The sequence below is a fragment of the Ailuropoda melanoleuca genome, chromosome 4 (genome assembly GCF_002007445.2).
Source record: "Ailuropoda melanoleuca isolate Jingjing chromosome 4, ASM200744v2, whole genome shotgun sequence".
Taxonomy (NCBI): domain Eukaryota; kingdom Metazoa; phylum Chordata; class Mammalia; order Carnivora; family Ursidae; genus Ailuropoda; species Ailuropoda melanoleuca.
This window is the reverse complement of record NC_048221.1, coordinates 109,133,130-109,152,096: the sequence shown is the minus strand read 5'-3', so window position 1 is coordinate 109,152,096 and position 18,967 is coordinate 109,133,130. Positions and strand designations below refer to the sequence as shown.

At 41.8% G+C, this 18,967-nt stretch overlaps 1 protein-coding gene and 1 pseudogene across 9 annotated transcripts in view; both read left to right on the top strand.

Moving 5' to 3' along the window:
- ACOXL (acyl-CoA oxidase like) overlaps nt 1–18,967 on the top strand; it is a 354,068-nt gene that overhangs the window by 31,649 nt on the left and 303,452 nt on the right. For all 9 annotated transcript variants that reach the window (XM_034659541.1, XM_034659540.1, XM_034659539.1 and 6 more), the window contains exons 3-4: nt 5,662–5,758; nt 16,122–16,205. In XM_034659541.1, coding sequence (XP_034515432.1) covers nt 5,662–5,758; nt 16,122–16,205 — 181 coding nt within the window. The remainder of the gene's footprint in view (nt 1–5,661; nt 5,759–16,121; nt 16,206–18,967) is intronic.
- Nucleotides 18,273–18,901, top strand: LOC109490811 (annotated as a pseudogene).

The window sequence follows — 18,967 nt, the reverse complement described above, 5'->3', positions numbered from 1 at the left end:
ATTTATAATTAATAAATACTACAGTTTATTAAAAAGAGGATCCATAGCCTATATTCCTCTACAACTTATATATACTCCTTACATGTGTGAGGATAAGTTTCTAGAAGTGGAATTGCTGAGTCAAAAGGTCAGTTCATTTGTAATTTTGATAGATATTGTCTAATTGCTATATATATATAAATTGTACCAATTTACACTCCACCTTCCCTCCTCCCCCAGGCTAGTACATAAGGGCATCTTCTCTTCATAAATTTGCCAACACGGTGTGTCATCACACCATCTGGATTTGTTCATGTAATAGGTGAAAATTGGTATTTCAGTGTACCTTTAATTTGTGCTTCTTTTATTGCATATCACAGCAGAGATTTAAAAATATAGTTGTGAAAAAAATGAATAAAAATGTATTTGTGATATTTGTATTTCTTATTATGTGGGCCATCTGTTCAAATCATTTGCCTACTTGTTCGTCTGTTTTTAATGAATTATAGGAGCTCTTTAATTAGGGAGATTGGCTTTGCGCTGATATCAGTAATAAATATTTTGTTCCATGTTGTCATTTGTCTTTTGGCTATTCTTAGTGTTTTGTCATGGAAAAGTTTTTGTTATTATGTAGTCAGATTTATCATGGTTTTCTTCATGGCTTCTAAATATTATACTACATTAGAAAGGGTTTTTTGCATTGTGATTAAAAAGAAGTTCATGCTTTAATACTTTGTGGTTTTGTTTTCCCCCATGCAAATCATTGATCTTCTTGGAATTCTTAGTGTTCTGTCATGCAAAAATTTTTGTTATTATGTAGTCACATTTATCATGGTTTTTTTCATGGCTTCTAAATATTATACCACATTAGAAAGGGTTTTTTGCATTGTGATTAAAAAGAAGTTCATGCTTTTCTTTAATACTTTGTGGTTTTGTTTTTCCCCATGCAAATCATTGATGTACTTGGAATTTATTCTAGATGTGGTGTGAGATAGGAACCTATTTTTTTTTTCCTGTTGGCTACCCAACTGGAACATCTCAATGTTTTGTTTTTTCTAATGATTCCATGCCCCAGCTTTGTCTTACATAGTATTAAATTTCCATATGTATTAACTTCTGTTTCTTGACATTCCATTTTTTAAAAGGATTTATTTATTTATTTGAGAGAGAGAGAGCAGGGGCAGAGAGAATCCTGAAGCAGACTTCCCACTGAGCATGGAGCCCAATATGGGGCTTGATCCCAGGACCCTGAGATTATGACCTGAGCCAAAATTGAGAGTCAGCCCCTCAACTGACTGGGCAACCCAGGCGCTCGTCTTGATTTTCTATTTTATTCCATTGGTCTATTTGCTGCTTTTGCATTAGTTTAATTACTGTGGCCTTATCGCACGTCTGTTAGAGATCATAGCTCCTCATGTTTAGTTTTTCTGGATATTTTTGTTTCCTTTTATATATACACTTCAAATCCCTTGTTGGCATTTATTAAATTTAGATCATATTGAATGTGTAAATTAACTGAGGAAGAAGTGATTTCTTTATATTGTCTTCCTATTAAAACACATGGTGGGGGGGCGGTGCCTGGGAGTCTCAATCGGTTAAGCATCCGACTTCAGCTCAGGTCGTGATCCCCCAAGGTCCTGAGACTGAGCCCTGAGTCAGAGTGGATGGAGCCCCGAGTTGGAGTTGGGCTCTCAGCTGGGAGTTTGCTTCTCCCTCTCCCGCTGCCCCTACCTCAGTCATGCAACCTCTCTCTCTCAAATAAGTAAATAAAACCTTTATTAAAAAAAAAAACAACCCACACAGTACAGATTTCTGTTTGTTCAAGTCTTTTCTTGTGTTCTTCAGGAGTGTTTTATAGTGTTATTCATATAAGTGTATCTAAAAAGTTTATTCTTTTTTTTTTTTTTTAAAGATTTTATTTATTTATTCAACAGAGACAGAGACAGCCAGCGAGAGAGGGAACACAAACAGGGGGAGTGGGAGAGGAAGAAGCAGGCTCATAGCAGAGGAGCCTGATGTGGGGCTCGATCCCATAACGCCGGGATCACGCCCTGAGCCGAAGGCAGACGCTTAACCGCTGTGCCACCCAGGCGCCCCTAAAAAGTTTATTCTTAAGTACAGTTTTCTTTTGTCTTATAACTTTGGCAAGTGGAATCTTTACTTCCATTTATTTTCAAACTGATTGTTTATATATCCATATGAAAGCTACTGACTTTCACTGATTGTGTTTCCTGCCAAGCTCTTCTTGTTTGCAGTAATTTTAGTTGGTTGTCTTGAGGGTTCCAGGTATACAGTCATATTATATCACTTAGCTGTGATGCAAAACATAGTGGTTCAAAACAATAAACATTTATTAATGATCATGAGTCTGTGGATGGCTGAGAGGTTCTTCTGCCCTTGGCTGGGCTCATTCATGAAGTCAGCTGTGCGTTGGATAGGCAGCTTTTTTGATCTTGACCAGGCTTTTCCAGTTTGGGCCTTGCCTGAAAGTAGGCTGATCTAGGATGGCCTTGGCTGAGATAATGGGGCTCTCCTCACATGTCTCTTACTTTATACTCTCTGTCCACATGGCAAACTAGCATCGGCCTGTTCTTAGATAAGCTCAAGCATATTCCCATGGGATTGCCGAGGAGCGAGAGAGGAAGGGAATTGTACAAGCACTTTTCTAAGCCTTTGCTTTCCTCAAATCTACCAATATCTTAATGATCAAAGCAAATCATGTGGCCAAGCCCAGGTTCAAGGGGTGGGTAAGTATATTCTGCCTCTTTATGAGGACTGCAGCATCAAAGGGCAGGGGTCAGGGAGGTCTAGCATAGGGTGATTATATAATATAATCAATGAAACACACGGATCATCTGTACATAGTTCTACCTGTTTCTTTCCAATTTCAATTTCCTAATTTCTTTCCCTTGTCAAATTGCATTGGCTTATACCACCAGAGCAATGTTGAACAACCAACTCTTGTGATTTTTTTCCAGAACCAGATTTTAGATTATTTATACTTTTTCTGTTTTCTAACTGATTAACTTTCTACTTTTAATAATTTATTTTTTCTCCTTTCTTTTAATTTTTTTCTAACCTCTTTAGTCAGCTGCTTAGCAGTTACTGTTAATACCCTACCCTGATCTCTCTACCAAACCTGTACACTCATCTCCCAGCTGCTGTCAGTATTGACTGGTATCAACTCACGGCTGAACTTCCTTGGAATTGTCCTTGAGGTATGGGAGTTACCTCCCCAGGAAACGGCTGAGGTTATGCTTTCTGCCCATGACTGAAGGACAGGATGGGACCTCTCCATGGTGCCATTTATACTGCAGAGTGTCCCACTGAATCAGGCTAAGGCTAGACTTCAGCTGAGCCACATTTTGCCAGCTCCCCCGCACCCTGTGTGCTCTGAAGGCCTCCTGTCCTCACTGATGTCCAGAACCCTACCACACACCCACATTGCCAGTGGCTTGATCTTTTTCTCCGTTTTTCTTACAGGATCATTGTATCAATTCTATGCTAGTGTCTTTTTATTACTTATAATTGGATGATTTGAGTATAATTGAATGATCTCTGGCCTGGCTTTTCTAAGAGGCTTCAGGGTTGGGAAGCAGAAGCAGCTGAGATAGTGGTCCGGGATTAGTCCCTTTTCACAACATAGTCCCTTTTCCCTTCCCTGCTGCCACAGAGATAGACTGCTTCTTTCAAACATGGCCTGTCCATGTGATTCATGCAGGTTGCCCTGATGCCGAACCTAGCTCGGGGGCCAGCGAGCCTTCTTACCTGCTAGCTCGTTGCCTTTCCTGTCTTGCTGTTCCAGACCAGAGCTACAAGTTTTACCTCTCAATGGTTTAGAAAGTGAATTTTTACCTGCATTTTTTAGAGTTGCCACCATTTGGCCCTGGTGCTATGCGAGATCTTTCTGTGGTTCTTCTTGCCACGTCCTCCTGCCCAAATCCTGCACCAACTCAGACACGTTTTACTTCTATGTTAGTATCTGGAGAGTTTTCCTGACTCCTAGTTTCATTGACAATAGAATGTTTATGTTCTGTTCTCCTTAGGGAAAATGCTGATTTTATGCAGTAATGCTTATACCGAAATACCCACTCGTTGTGCTGAAATCAGGTTTACTAGGTGACTCAAAAAAGAAAAAAGCAAGATTCTTCTGTTGGGGGGTTTCTGCGTCTTTTTGGGGGGGTGGATTTTTTTTTAACATTCTAGGATGTAATGGTGGGGTCCCCTTGGATTTTTTGTTAACTGCCAACTGAATGGATGAGAGAAAGCCAAGAGGGTTGAATTGGTTCTTGTTTGGTCTGGGGCAATTGGCCAGCAGGTGATTTAGGGAAAATGTTTAAATGTGAGACACTGTGCTGGTCCTGAGGGGCTACACCGTTCGAGACTTGGACCCTATATCCATGCACTTTGTATTTCTTGCTGGGAATGAACTTTACATAGGGAGAGTATGTGTGGTTGGCATGCTTTTTGGGACATACCTGAGAACATGGTCTCCAGGGTCTAGTCATGAACTACAGGAAACAAATTTAAGTTCAACCATCATTTAATGAGGTGTGCTGTGGCCAGGCCTTGGGTTGGTGCTGAGACTGTAAATATGGATCTAACACAGTTCCTGCTGTTGAGGAGGAGGAGGGGTGAAGAAGCGTACAAACGGAGGTTAATATTATTGAGCACTTACTATAGATATGCAAGCACTGGGATAAGCATTTGAGGTGACAATCCTCTGAGTTATGTGCAATTATCATTCCCATTTTACAGATGAGAGGACGGAGGTACTGGGAGACCAGGTCACTTGATGTTGGTCACACAGTTAGTGACAGAGCCAAGAATCAAACCTGAGTGAGGTTTCTTCCAGGCTCAGGCTATGTTTTGCATTTAAGATTTTTAAGTGGCAGAGTGGAACCTCCCCTCCTGTGTCAGTTTAAGTTCATTGAGAAGCAGACACCAAGATGGGACTAGATGAGCAAATGACTTATGGGGTAGGGGGCAGAGCCTGTGAATCTGTGAAGGATGATGGGAGGGAGCTGGAGGAGCGGGGAGGAGCTTCGGAATGTGTGTAGGGAGGTCTGACTCCATGAAATGAGAGAGCAGAAAGGGCACAGTGGAGTTATAAGAAAGCCTCAGTGGGCCAGTTGGGGGGGGGGTGAATCTCCTGGCATAAGTTGCCTACTGGACAGTAATGGCCCTAATCTAGAAGCTTGCCCTACTCAATCACCAGCTGGGAGCAGCTCAAGAGGAAAGTCACAGTTAGTTCCAAGGTATGGTAGCTGGAGTTTGTTGGTGGGTTCTCTTGAAGGAAATTCTAGGCGACACTCCTTGTGGCCACTACAGTCCACCCCTCGTATGACACAGATCACTCCCTTCTCTCTCATTTTCCCAAATGCTGTTCTTGAGTCATCTCAGAAACATAAAAATCTTTTGCCCCTGCCAAGGGGATGTTGGAGTTTTGTTTTAAGGTCACCCTGTCAGGAAATCCTTCCTTCTTTCGTTCCATTTTGGCCCCACTGTATTGAACGCAGGGTCTGTATTTCACACACAGTAGGCTTTCTTTGACACGCTGTATCAAACAAGAGACGTAAGAGACATAACAAAGCTGTCTGTTCTTTCAGATATCTTGGTCCAAAGGCCCTACTCAGAGTCACCAAATCAATGTCTTAACAGCATTGTATCTGTTCTTCACAGGTATGATTTAAGTCTGGATGAAATGAGAGCTTTGACATTTCAGAGAGTGAAGTTTATCATGGGCCTACCTCTGTTAAAACGTGCGATTCAGGAACAGGTAAGTTTCATTGTTAGTTTGCTGTGATGTGTGTATGAGTGAGAGAGACAGAGAGAGAAAGAAAAATTTTTTATTTTTGTTTTGTTTGCTTTTGTGACTTGTGGCAGCACGTTTGTTTTGTCCCAGGGAGAACTGTCATCAGTATGGGGGAATGCCTTCTTCAGCTCCTTTTTTCTGCTCCATTCCCTGATAACCTCATTGATTTTCTTCCCTTGGCCCACACATTCACATCTCCCAGGATCACAGGCTAAGGGATAGGGGAGTCAGCAGAAGTAATGATATATATGTTCACAAAACAAATATAATTTGGGGAATAAAATTCAAATATCTGAGAAATGTAATGAACTAATTTTATAGGCTTTTAAAGCATTTAGACATGTCTAAAATGTAGGAGTCTTGTTTGTCTAAACACTGCCATTCTAAACTCAGTTAAATTATTTTAGTCAGTTTAGCCTCATTAAAAAGAAAGAAAGAAATAAAGAATATGTGATTAGAGAACTCCTTCGTGACATGAACATTAAGAGCTATATATTTTAGCCAAGTTTAAATCGATTTCCATTTCATTCAGCTTCACGGCTTCCTTAAACCGGACACTTTACGTTAAACACAATGGAACAGCACAGATTTCCTGGCGAGACCCTAGGAGGGGGGCTTGAACTGGGGATAAGCTTCAGCTTGTAGTTGGCTGGGGAATGGAGCCTGGCCCTCTTCCTGCCCAGCACAGTCTGTGGAGGCGGAGTCCAAGGACTGAGGAGGTGGGGGTCTTCCCCATTCTGGGGGCCACTGATCAGAGCCAGTGCGGGGCCTGAGGTCCGTGTTTGAGAATAGATCCCTACCCTGTCACCCCCCCTTTGGTTGGCTGTCCCGAGGAGGCAAGGACAGATCTCAGCATCTTCTTGTCAAAAGGCAGAGCTCTGGTCCCCCCTGTTGAAGTACTGCGGCCACCTCCAAGGTGACAAGGACACACTTACATGGAGAGGAAGGAAGTAAAACTCCCACATCATGTAGGGAAGGGTGCTTGCAAAGCCTGAAGAATCATTTCATACCAAGCAGTTTGGCAAAGTGGATTTCAAGCTAGTGAACTGCCTTTCAATGGAACAAACATTTAGAACTGTGAATACAACCAATAAAGAAAAAAAATAAATAAACCCTCAAAAGACCCCAACCCTCTTTGGTTTTAGCCACTTTATGAGAGTCTGGCCTCCAGTACATCTGGCATGGGACTGGTTGGAAGGTGAAATCTTGATATGTGCTCAATCTCCTGGTCTCTTAATCAGTCCAATATGTCCATGGCTTAACTTAATGTCAATATTCAAGACTCGGATGAGGGTTGATCCTTTACTGAAGTTTACTAATTGCTGCTTATCCCACTGAGTCTGAAGGATTAGCCTGCGTAATCTTGCTCCTGATGAAGCTGTGGGTCCCTGGATCCAATTATCTTCCTATTTTTGTGGTTCCCTTTGTGGTCTTAGGCAGCCCGGACGACCCCGTCCTGGATGATTAGGTATAGTTCCTGCAGCAGCCACAGGATTGGCCCTAGACAATCCCTCCAGTTCACTTCTGTGAGTTACTTCAGCCTATCTGGCGCTTCTCTCTGTGTGAATTCGCAAAAACCAATGAACCTGAAGGAAATTAGACGAGTCGGTCATCAGCGCGGCAGGCTCATCTCTTCGGGTGGATGTCGTGAAACTCAGCAGCACATCTGTGTTTGAAGGCTCTCAAATTCCACCCTGTAAACAGCTGGAGGAACTGTCCACATCCAGTAATTCTAGAAGAAGTGTTACATGATTCATTCTGCCTCTTAATAAAAATATTGAGTCATGGCTGTACTGCCTGCTCAGAGAGTGTTCCAGGTCTTTCCATCCTTTCCTGGCCCCCATTTCGTGTTGCTGTTAGCTTTTGTGGCTGATCCGATGAACTCCAAGGCAGAACGCTGTGTGTAACGTGTAATGATGATGTTCTTGAGGACAAATGAGGAGTGAGCCTCATTTGTTCCAGGTCTCTATGGACAGTCCAGGGGCCAAGAATAAGCCATTAAAATATTTCCACTCTGCGTTTTCCCCTTTGCCATCTGCAGTATATTTGAGATGTTCTAATAATTTCAAAAGGAGAAAACAATATCTGAGTCTGACTACAGAGTATACACACATGTGCATGCACGTACACACACAGTGTGAACAACATCATTGCACCTCGTGGACTTTTCCTGCACCTGTTTCCAGTGATATCACATTCGTGCCCTTCAGCCAACTGACCTCTTCTTCCCCTGTGGAAATCCTGGGTGGGGGAAGTCACTGACTCCCTGTATTTCCAGAGATGGGGAGACAGAGGACCCAGGTGGGAGATCTACTCTACGGCAGCGCTGAGACTGGAGCCAACAGAGGCTGACCCCCCTGCACCCAAATCATCATAACCAATAATAACAGCTCATACTTGCTGAGTACATATCTTAATTCCAGTCACAGCGCTAAGAACTTTAAATGAATGATCTCATTTAATATCCACAACATCCAGAATGGTATTCCCATTTTACAGATGAGTAAATTGAAGACCAGTAATTGGCCTGAGGTTATGCAACTAGTAAATTGTATATATAACTAGTGGAACACAGATTTAAACCCAGCTGGTCCTGCTTTCTGAGCCCACTTCACTCTGGTGGTTCTTGCCCCTGGCTGCACATTAGAATTGCCTGGGGAACTTTCCAAACTCCTGCTGTCTGGGCTTTGACTCAGGCCAATCACATCAGCATTTAAATTTCCCAGGTGATCCAGTGTGCATCCTGGCTTGTGTACTGCTCTCCACTGTCCTTCTTTCCCGGTACTCTGTACTTTCTACCCCGAATTGTTCCCATTCAGCATTTGGTCTCCAGCAATCATGGCTCAGGGCTGACTTATAGGAATAAGTCCTTTCCCCAGGAGGAAGGCAGTTGGGATCAGGCTGTTCCTGGCCAACAGGAGTGAGGAGTAGGGGAAGATAGTTGAATAATGAAGCACCCATTCCATGACTGACCCCCACCCCCCCTCCCCATCATCTCTCTCACTCTGAGCTCTGCTTGTCCTCATCCCCATGATCCACAGTGGTGCTAGGCATGGCAGCATAATTATTATCTAAACCAGTGGTTCTCAAAGTATGGTCTGAGGACCCCTGGGGGTATCCAAGACCCATTCAGGTACTACCTGAAAGGTAGGTGTCCAAATACGTGTGCATGACACCAGATTTTCATCATAAACTTCAACCAGAACAACATATGGCAACAAACACAGTGTGGAAGCAGATGTGAGGGTCTAGCTGTCTTTCATTAAGCTAGATGCTACAATAATTTGTAAAAATGTAAAACAATGTCATTCTTCTCACTGATTTTTTGGAGGGTTGGAAATTATGGTTATTTTTCATAAGAATTATGTGATTTACATGTAATGGGTATAATATTGTTATTCTTAACATAAAAATTTTAAAATTCTCAGTTTTAATTACTAGTGTGCATAAACAAAAGCTCTTTGGAATCTTCGATAATTTTTAAGAATGTAAAGGGGTCCAGAGACCATAAAATTTGAGAGCCACTGATCTAAATCATCTACTGTTCTCTCAGGAAGTCCACTCCCAGATCAGCTTGAAGGGGAATTGGCAGGAGACTTATATTTATATTTATTATACTATGGCTTTCCATTTATATTATATTTATTATAGTATAATTATTATTTCAATCAGAATTTTAGTCTCAGTTTGGGATGGTTTTCGTTTTTGTATTTAAAGAAATGCCAGGTGGGTGATGATGTCTAAAATGGAATAAGACTCCGAAGTCAGCTCACTGTAGAAGGCATTTGGGAATGGGAAGAATGGTTGCATTCCTAATTAGCCCTTAAATAAAGGAGTAACCTTTCCCAGGAAGTTACATGGAAGCCACGGGTGGGTTGTGGAGAAGGAGCTCAGTAGAGAATATGCTAAGAAGGCAAGGGTGCCTCCTCTGCCACTAGCCTTTTTCACCAGTCCATCCCACCCAGGCCTGCTCCACTGCCCACACAAACCAGTGCCAGCCCTGATGGGTCCTACAGACCACGACCAAGTACGCCTCCCCCGCACCCCTCCCAGTACTGGTTCCTGACCTACTTTGAGCTCTTGGCTCTAACACCCTAGCCTTGGCTCTGCCCCTTGGCCCTCTGGCTTCTGTTTGTACTGGAACCCAGGCTTTTCCTAGTGGGCTGTGACAGGCTGCCCCTGGCTCTCAGTCTTGTGTGCTGCCTTTGGCAGGAGTCCCTGTCCCAGCTCCAGCTCTACAGACTTGGACCCTGGCCACTTGGCCAGCTCTCTGGCCAGGCCAGCCCTGGCCACAAGGGATGCCATGGAGGATTTGAGCAGAGATGACGGGACAGAGTGGCCTGTTTACAGAAGTTCCTCTGTGTAGATTGGCAGCTGAACTGAGTTGTCATCTCTGATGGCCACAGGAATTACTTGAAAGAGCCTGCCAGGGAGTGAGTTGAGATCCACACAGGGACAGACCCTAGGGTAGCCGGAATCCTGGTGTTCTTTATTTACTGCACTGTAAACAATTTGGCTTAATGAAAACTTCTTACTTTGAGGCTTAGTTATTATTCTTATGGTGAAATATTAGGTTAAAAATAACAATAATTATTATTTGCTATAATTTGCTAAGTCCCTTCTATGTGCCAGGTGAGGCAATTCATTCATTTTACAACCATTTATTGAACACCTACTATGAGCCAGGCATTGTTCAAGGCGCAGTGAACAAAGCAGACAAAACATACCTGTTTTTATGGAGCTTATATATTAGTCTTGGAGGAGGCAAACAGTAAAATAATAAACAAGTAAATTTATGGTACATCAGATGGTTGTCGCTGCTGGTAAAAATCAAACATGGTGAATTGGAAAATGATTGGAAACAGTTAAATCAAACATGGTGAATTGGAAAAGAAGTAAAACTGTCTCTCTTCAAAGACAACATGATATTATATGTAGAAAACCCTTTTACATTAAAATTAGTGTAAAATAATACACTTTCCATTAATTTAAAAGTAAGCTCATGCATTAAGCTGCTCGTCAATATGATACATTCATCATTACATGTTGTCAATATTGGTAAATTTTGTGATTACACTAGTAATCAAAAAAATTTCCAAAGCATATAGGAATTTGGTAGGAAGCATGAGCTGCCAAGAGAAGAGGCATTAAATTTAAGGCAAGAATTGGAAAATCCTAAACTATCAGAATACTACACTGATGTTGTTGTGAAGAGAGAAAAATATCCTTAGACAGAGCCATGGGAATGTCACCTTTCATTGTTCCTGATATTGGGCTTTCCTGGAATGGTCAAGGCCCCTGGGGAGACCAGAAGTACAATGGCTACATCTAGCCTCTGTTACAGACTTCTCCCAACACTCTGCTCAGGCACCCTACTATGTGGCCCCAGCGAAGGATCAGCAGAGAATAAGGAACCGGAAGAGAGTAAGAAAAGACACGTGTAAGAAAAGACATGTGTGGAGGCCATGATTAAAAGTTTGGATTTTCTTGCAAAAGTAACTGGAGTCATTGGAGAGTTTTCACAATGGTGGGGGTGGGGGAGGAGAGGGGGAAGCCCAGCCTGAAGCTTATTTTTAAAATATAGTGCCTTGATCAAAGTTCACAAGTTGATTCCAAAAAACATATATGGAAATGCAAAAAACCTGGAACTGTTGAAGCAGTTCTGAAAAAGGATGCATTGGGGGGACTTTCACTGCTTGATTTCAAGACTTACTATAAAGCTACTCAAGATTATGTGGTATTCACATAAGGACAGACAATAGATGAATGGAACATTATGGAGAGTCCTGAAATAAACCCATACATATATGATCAATTGATTTTTTAACAATGTTGCAAGGCAACTCAGTGGGAAAAGAAAAGTCTTTTCAATGAATGGTTCTGAAACAAGTAGATAAATATATAGAAAAAAGTTAACCTTGATCCCTATCTCATACTACACTCAAAAATAATTTGAGATGTATTATGTACCTAAACATAAGATCTAAAATTACAAAGTTTGTAGAAGAGCCAAGGAGAATGTCCTTCTGACTCTAGGATGGGCAGAAGTTTCTTATAGAGGACCCCCCAAAATGCTAAACATGTCAAAGAAAAAACAGATAAATTGGTCTTTATCAAAATCAAAAACTGTTTTTCATCAAAAGACATCATTAAGAGAATAAAAGGGCAATCCACAAACTAGGAAAAAGTATCTGCAGTGCATTTATCTGAAACAAATTGTGTCAAGATATGAAGGATTTGTACCCAGAATATATAAAGAATTCCTAGAGCTCAATGATAAAAGGACAAACGACCCAATATAAAAAGTGGGCAAAGGACCTGAACAGGCACTTCATAGAAGTCTATAAATGGCCAATAAGCATAGACAGATGTGCTCAGGATCTTTAGTCATCTGAGAGACGCATATTTAAACCATAATGTGATGACATTACACTCCCTCCAGAATAGCTAAAAATGGAAAAGATGCACAGGACTGACCAGGATGCAGAGAAACCAGAAGTCTCCTGTATTGTTGATCGCAGTGTAAAATGGTATAGTCATCTGAAAAACTGTTTGGTGGTTCTTACAATATTAAACACAAACCTACCCTTTAACCCAGCAATTGCATCCCTGGGAACTTACAAAAGAGAAATGGGGACATATGTCCACAAAAAAACTTTTACATGAATGTGTATATCAGCTTTACTCATAATAACCCCAACTGGAGAGAACACAAATGTTCCTCAATAAGAGTTTGGACAAACTGTGGAATATTCATAGACGGAAAACTACTGAGTCCTGAGAAAGAACGACTGACACGCAAATCAGCACGGATGCCTTATTTGCATGAAAGAAGGCAGACACAAATAGGTACATTCTGTGTGATTCAATTTATGCAAATTAAAGAATAGGCAAAGTTAATGGATGATGATAATATGAGAACAGTGGTTACCTGTAGGGGTACAGACTCTGAAAAGGGGTTTGAAGGCACTTTCTGGGGGAGATGGGAACATTCTGTAATCTTAATTGGCATGGTGGTTACACAGGGAGATAACTGATCAGAACTCAGGTACTGAGTGCATTTCACTATACGTAAGTTTTACCTTAATAATAATATAAAAGATCATAGCGTCTGATGTTTGGGGCAGAGTAGAAGCAGGGAGGACAGCTGGGAGGCTGTTACTATAGTCCAGGCACAAGATGGTGGTGGGAGATGTATGAAGTGGCTTGACTTGGGATCTCTTTTCAAGGGAGGATTAAGGACCGGTTAGCCCAGTAGGAAAGAGTCTCATTTAGGCTGGCCCCAGATGATTGGGTCCCTGAAGCCCATTTATTTATTTTATTTATATATTTTACTCACCCCTTCTCTTTCTAAAATAATTCAAGGTTAATTATAACAAAGGACATGTATTCAGTAAGACTGAGAAAACATAACCAAAATAGAAAATTGAAACCAGAAGGTAGAAGTTTGGAAACTGGTAATAGAAAACTAAGATCAGGAAACTCTCTCTGTCCAGTACCCTTGGCTGGGGCTGCAGATGGGTTATAAAGAGGGTGGTGAGGGTCTTTTAATATCAGAGAAAAGACGGCTCAAGTGGTGCTGAGTCAAGATGATTTTAGTTGAAGAGGAATATATGACTTGTGGAGACTCTCTGGGTTTATAAAACCAAAAACGCACATTTCTGTAGAACTTGATTTATAACAGAATATTGCATCACAAAGGTCTGATACATGCAGTGCTCTCTAAAGAAATGGGGGGGGTATTTTAGGGAAAATACCTTCTTTCTGTTTGAGACAATCTGTTATGCAGAAATGTAAATAGCATGGGGTATAATTTAGGATAAAATATAAGCTTGAGCATATTCTCCATACATTTATGGAGTCATTAACATTTAAAATTAATACAAACTAACATTCTGGCATGGGAATTGAGTTTGGTTTGAATATATCAAGTCTAAATGAAGGCAGCTATTGATATGTAGAAATACTGCAAACATGTATGTCAAAAAACACATGTTGATTATTTATTGATCATTATCAGTACCGACAATTCATTATGTTGTCAGTTGAACGAGAGGGGAAACTTGTCAATATTAGACATTCTTTAATTAAGAACAATTAATGAATTAGAAATGAAGGAATTGAAGAAAAGAGAGAATTTATATGGAGAAGATATTAAAAATATATGCCAGTAAGGCAGTCAATCAAATTAAGCCTAGTCTTAGTTCTGGAACTTTTGCTTGACTTCTTAAAATAGACCAGTCCAAATGAATGCTTAAATCACCATCAGAGGATTAATGGCAAACTCATACTGGCATTGTCCATCAGATCTAATAGCAAAGATCGCTGACTCGTGCAGAGACTGGGGAAGGAAATAATCATCATAAATAATTCATAATGCACTAAGATGGCTAAGTTGGGGTTGATTCTTTAGCAAATGTGATTGAATTTATTTCAAACTGGTGGATAAAAATGACCACAGTTGGGCAGTATTAATGACAAAGGCATGCTCTTGCATCAACAATATAAACAGAGGGAATGAAATATGAAGAAAACTTTGATCAGTTGGGGATTCTGAGGGATTTACTTATTCCTGATGGTTTAGGTTTGGCCAAAACAGAGCAGGTGGTTTAAGGTAAGAAAGGGTTTGTTGTAATGATGTAGGATGGGGTGACACTCAGGAAGTCACTTGGGCACTGGGATGTGTTGATGTCAGGTGTCCCCTGGGGACAAGGCTGGTGGTACAGAAAAGGGGTGCACTAGCAATAAAGTCTGGGCCACCCAGGGTCCTGAGATTTCTATAAGCTTCATAGTGAGGGGTGGGGGCAAGATATCCATATGAGTAATCTGAAGATCTTGTTTCTGGCCTTGCTTTTCCACTTACTAGGTGATTCCGGTTGGACAAGTCTTTTGACCTCCTGAGTCTAGACTTTTCTATCTGTTACGTGGGGTCTGTACTTCCTTTCTTGCTTAGCCTCTCATGCAGGGTTGTGAGGGTCCACAGGACAGAGGATGCATGGGCCCTCTGAAAAAGTCTGCGAACATCCGCTACAGTTTTGTGGGGTTTTTTTGTTTTTGTGTTTGTGTTTTTTAATTATTTGCTGGTAACTAACTCTCCAGTGCGAGCTGAAGCTGGAGCCATGCAATGGTTCATGTTCAAGCTGGAGTTATTTTAAGAAATAATCAATACAAGATGCATTGGGTTGGAGCCACCATAAGAGTCATAAATCTTGACAGTCTGCTGTTTGATAAAATTAATAATGCTTGAAAGAAACATTGTAAAAACCTACAGGAGGAGAAAAGCTAGTGCGTTTTGGGGAAAGAGCTTAATAGTGGAAACTGAGAGTCAATCTAGGAAGGTTGGTTATCATCCTGGTGCCAGTGGGGCAGTTTTCAGGCACAGGTCCACACAGGCACACGCGCGCGCGCGTGCATACACACACACGTGTGCACACACCACACACGTGTATGCACCGTACACAAGGGCAACAAACACCAGCTTTGTTGGCTGGGTCTCAGGAGGGACTGGAGAATAAGGGAGACTAGCATTAATTCCAACAGTGGATAATTACCATCTGAGCACTCAGGGGCCCGCCACCTTCTAAGGAAATGCCTCCTGCCTCTGAATTTTAAAAATAAAATAGCCTCAGGGTTTCTGCCCTGTCTCATTTCTTGCTGGTGAAGAGTATACTCACGTAGCTTTGGGGTTTTGGGCTGTTGTGTACAGCAACAGAGACGACGGCAGTGAAGGCCGACCGGGACCTCATGGTGTTAATACATCCAAGCCCTGAGATGGTCTATGGTTAGAAAGGAAAGTGAAGAATATTGCTTTTCCTGTGTCCACAATGTTCCCAAACCTTCCGGATCCTGTCTTTCCAGCAAGGTTGTCGTGGGGACTGGAGCCAGGAGTCCCCTGTTGGTGGGAGAATCGGCCACCCCACGTGGAGAAGTCGCAGGCCGGGTGGGCTGGGCAGAACCGTCGTTGCTAGGCACAACCTGCGTTGCTAGGCAGAAGCCTGGAGGGTGTCAGGCACCGGAGAGCCGCGAGGGACAAACTTGGTTAAGGAAGCACAGGCCGGAGGGGAGTCGGTCAGGAGCCTGCCCTCCGTGGGGATGCGGTCGGCTCTCCTCGTAGGTGGTCGGAGACCGGAAGGCCACGTTAAAAACCTGGATGAAAACATTTATTTCGGTAGGGTCATGGGAGTATTTATGATGCAAAGATTGCTTTTATTGCGGTGAATTTTTATTATAAAAGTAACATACGTTAATTATAAAGATGTTAAGTTAAAATGTTAATTAAATTTAAAACCATAAGGAGACCTTGACATTGGCTCTGTCGTGTTTTCAGGCAGAGAAAACAAAGAATTTTGTCAGTCGGAGCCTGGTCATAGGAGAAGTCCTCTCCATAGCGGACATGGCCACAGGAGTAAAGGTGAGAGGCTCTGGGCGCCCTGCCCTTCATGAGCTGATACTTAGTTTGGAAGGGCAAGGAGCACAGTAGAACCATACAGGTATCAGTCTGTCTATTGGAATAGATGCTTGTAAAATGGCACACCTTACAACCCATCCGCCTGACTTCCTCTTTAACCATTATATTCAACCTCGTGCTTGTTTGTTCTTGGCTTTTCTTTTTGTTTAGTTGTACTGCACTGTCAAACGATTATTTTCATTTGTTTTAATTTTAGAAAAAGTCTCATAATCATTCATGATTTACTTTCTTCCCATAAATATGATCACTAAGATCAATCTGTATTGTGGCATGCCACTGCCTCCGTATTTGTTTTTTTTTTAAAGCTTTTTATTTTGAAATAATAATGCTCACAGGAAGTTACAAGAATAGTACGTAGAGTTATATGAACTCTTCACCCAGTTTCCCTGTGTGGTGACATCTTATAGAGCCGAAATGCAATGTGAAAGCAGGAAATCACCACTGCTACAGTGATGTACAGTACTAGACTACAGACCTTCAGATTTCACTAGCTTTTACATACACCCCAGGTGTGGGTGTGCAGGGAGGGGTGTGTGTAGTTCTATGCAGTTTGGTCCCATATATGGATTCATGTGACCACCACCATAATCAAGGTCTAGAACTGTTTCATCACCACAAAGAAACTTACAGTGCTACCCATTTGCAGTTGTACCCAGTCCCCATCTCATTCCTGTTCTTTGGCTACCACTAATCTATTCTCTATCTTTGTAGTTTCACCATTTTGAGAATGATATATGGATGGAAGTTCATTCATTTTTCATATTCCTTTGGTGAATATGTGACAACACTTAGGATTTCTTAGACATCTCCATTTTTGCTGTTTATAGGGCTATAAAATAGCACTGTACCGTGGGCTTGTTTTGCATGTCCCAGCTCGCCAAGGATGATGAACAGAATAGTCCAGCAGGTGTGATGGCCATGGCTCCTCATGGTACCCTAAGTTACCAGTGGAGGGCCATTTGTGCAGGCCTGCATATGCTCTCCTTTCTCTCCCTGGACACCACTGTGCCTCAGAATAGGTCCCTGCATCCAAACATTCAGTCCTGATGTCCCCAAAGGGGAGAAATAACTAGAACATGAAGAGAGAATGAACAGACAGGAAAGCCAGGTCAGTCATTTGTAAGTCCAAAATGGCAGTTATTATTATTATTATTTTTTTTGCCTTGTAGACATTTAGATATGAGCAGGAATTAAAAACAAAGAAAATTGTGAGTTCATTGGTGGTGAAGGCACCCACCATAGGTCCTTTGGGGGGAGACTGGCTTCCCTGTGATTTCATCCAGGCAGGGTCTCTTCCCTCCTAGTTGGGCTGGCTACAGCTTCCAGGCAGAAGAAATTCAGCTGAGATGCAACAAATAGATTCCCCTCTGAGAAATACTAGAGGTCCCTGGTCTAGACTCACGATCTTCAGTTTGTGTTTTTTTCCCCATATTGCTCTCTACCTCCTTCTTTTCAGCAACCTTGTGGTGGGGTGTGACCATACAGAAGTCCCCATTGGGTGTTCTAGCATTCTAGGTGGGGAGCCCTCTCCTTGGCATCTTTAGGGTCTTGCACTGACCCTAATGCCTAGAGTTGTGCAGGGAATGTTTGAATGAATAAGGGAGGGGAAGCCTGTGGTTTAAAGCAGATTTAAGCATTTTAACCACTTGCAATGTGTGGGCATTATTTAGATTCTGGTTCAAACAAACTGTAAAGAAAAACTATGTGTCAGTGGGAGAAATGTAAACATTGGATATTTGGTGATATTAAATTTATATTTTATATTATATATATTATATATATATTATATATATATTATATTATATATTAATATTATTTTATATTATATTTTATATTATATTTTTAGGTGGGGGTAATGGTTTTAGGGTTATATTTTTAGAAAGAGTCTTTATCTTTTACAGATGTATAGGACATATATAGGGATGGAATGACAGGATGTCTAGGATAAACTTCCAGATTACCTGGGGTGTAGAATGGGAAAGTGGATTGGGGGGAAAAGCAAAATGGACCATGAACTGGTCATTGTCGAGTTCATTATACTATTGTATTTTGGCTGAAATATTCCAAAATAAAAAGCTTTTGAAAAAGTTTTGCTCCTACTGCCACCCATACCTCACCTGTGCCTCTCCGTCTGCGGGACAGACACACTGCAGTGGTAGGAAACACAAAGAGAATGTGAAGATTACTACCAGAAACAGATGGAAAAGCAGGCTCAGAGCCTGATCGACACAACCACCATTGCATTTCAAAAAGGAAAGATGTCTTCCACTCCATTCCCTGCTCCTCCTCCTGCAGGGGCAATGATCCTGCCTCCCCCCAGGCTCCTGGGTCCTTCTCGCCCTGATATGATGCCAGCACCCCATATAGGGGCCCTCCCATGATACCAACAATGGGCCCTCCTCCTCCTGGAATGAGGCTGCCACAGGCCAATGATGCCTGGGCCCCAGGTGAAGAGACCTCCCACCCTTCCCATGATGGTGCCCATTCGGCCAGGAATGACTTGGCCAGACAGATAAGGAGAGATGGGAACTTCTCTATATCTGTTTATATTACTTGTTCTATTCATCAGGAATCATGGTGCTGTGACTCTGGGTGTTTTCTAACTTGCTCCCTCTTCCTATCAAAGAGAATATTTTTCGTAGGGGACTAGGGGGACAAAGAAAGAAAGAAAGAAAGAAAGAAAGAAAGAAAGAAAGAAAGAAAGA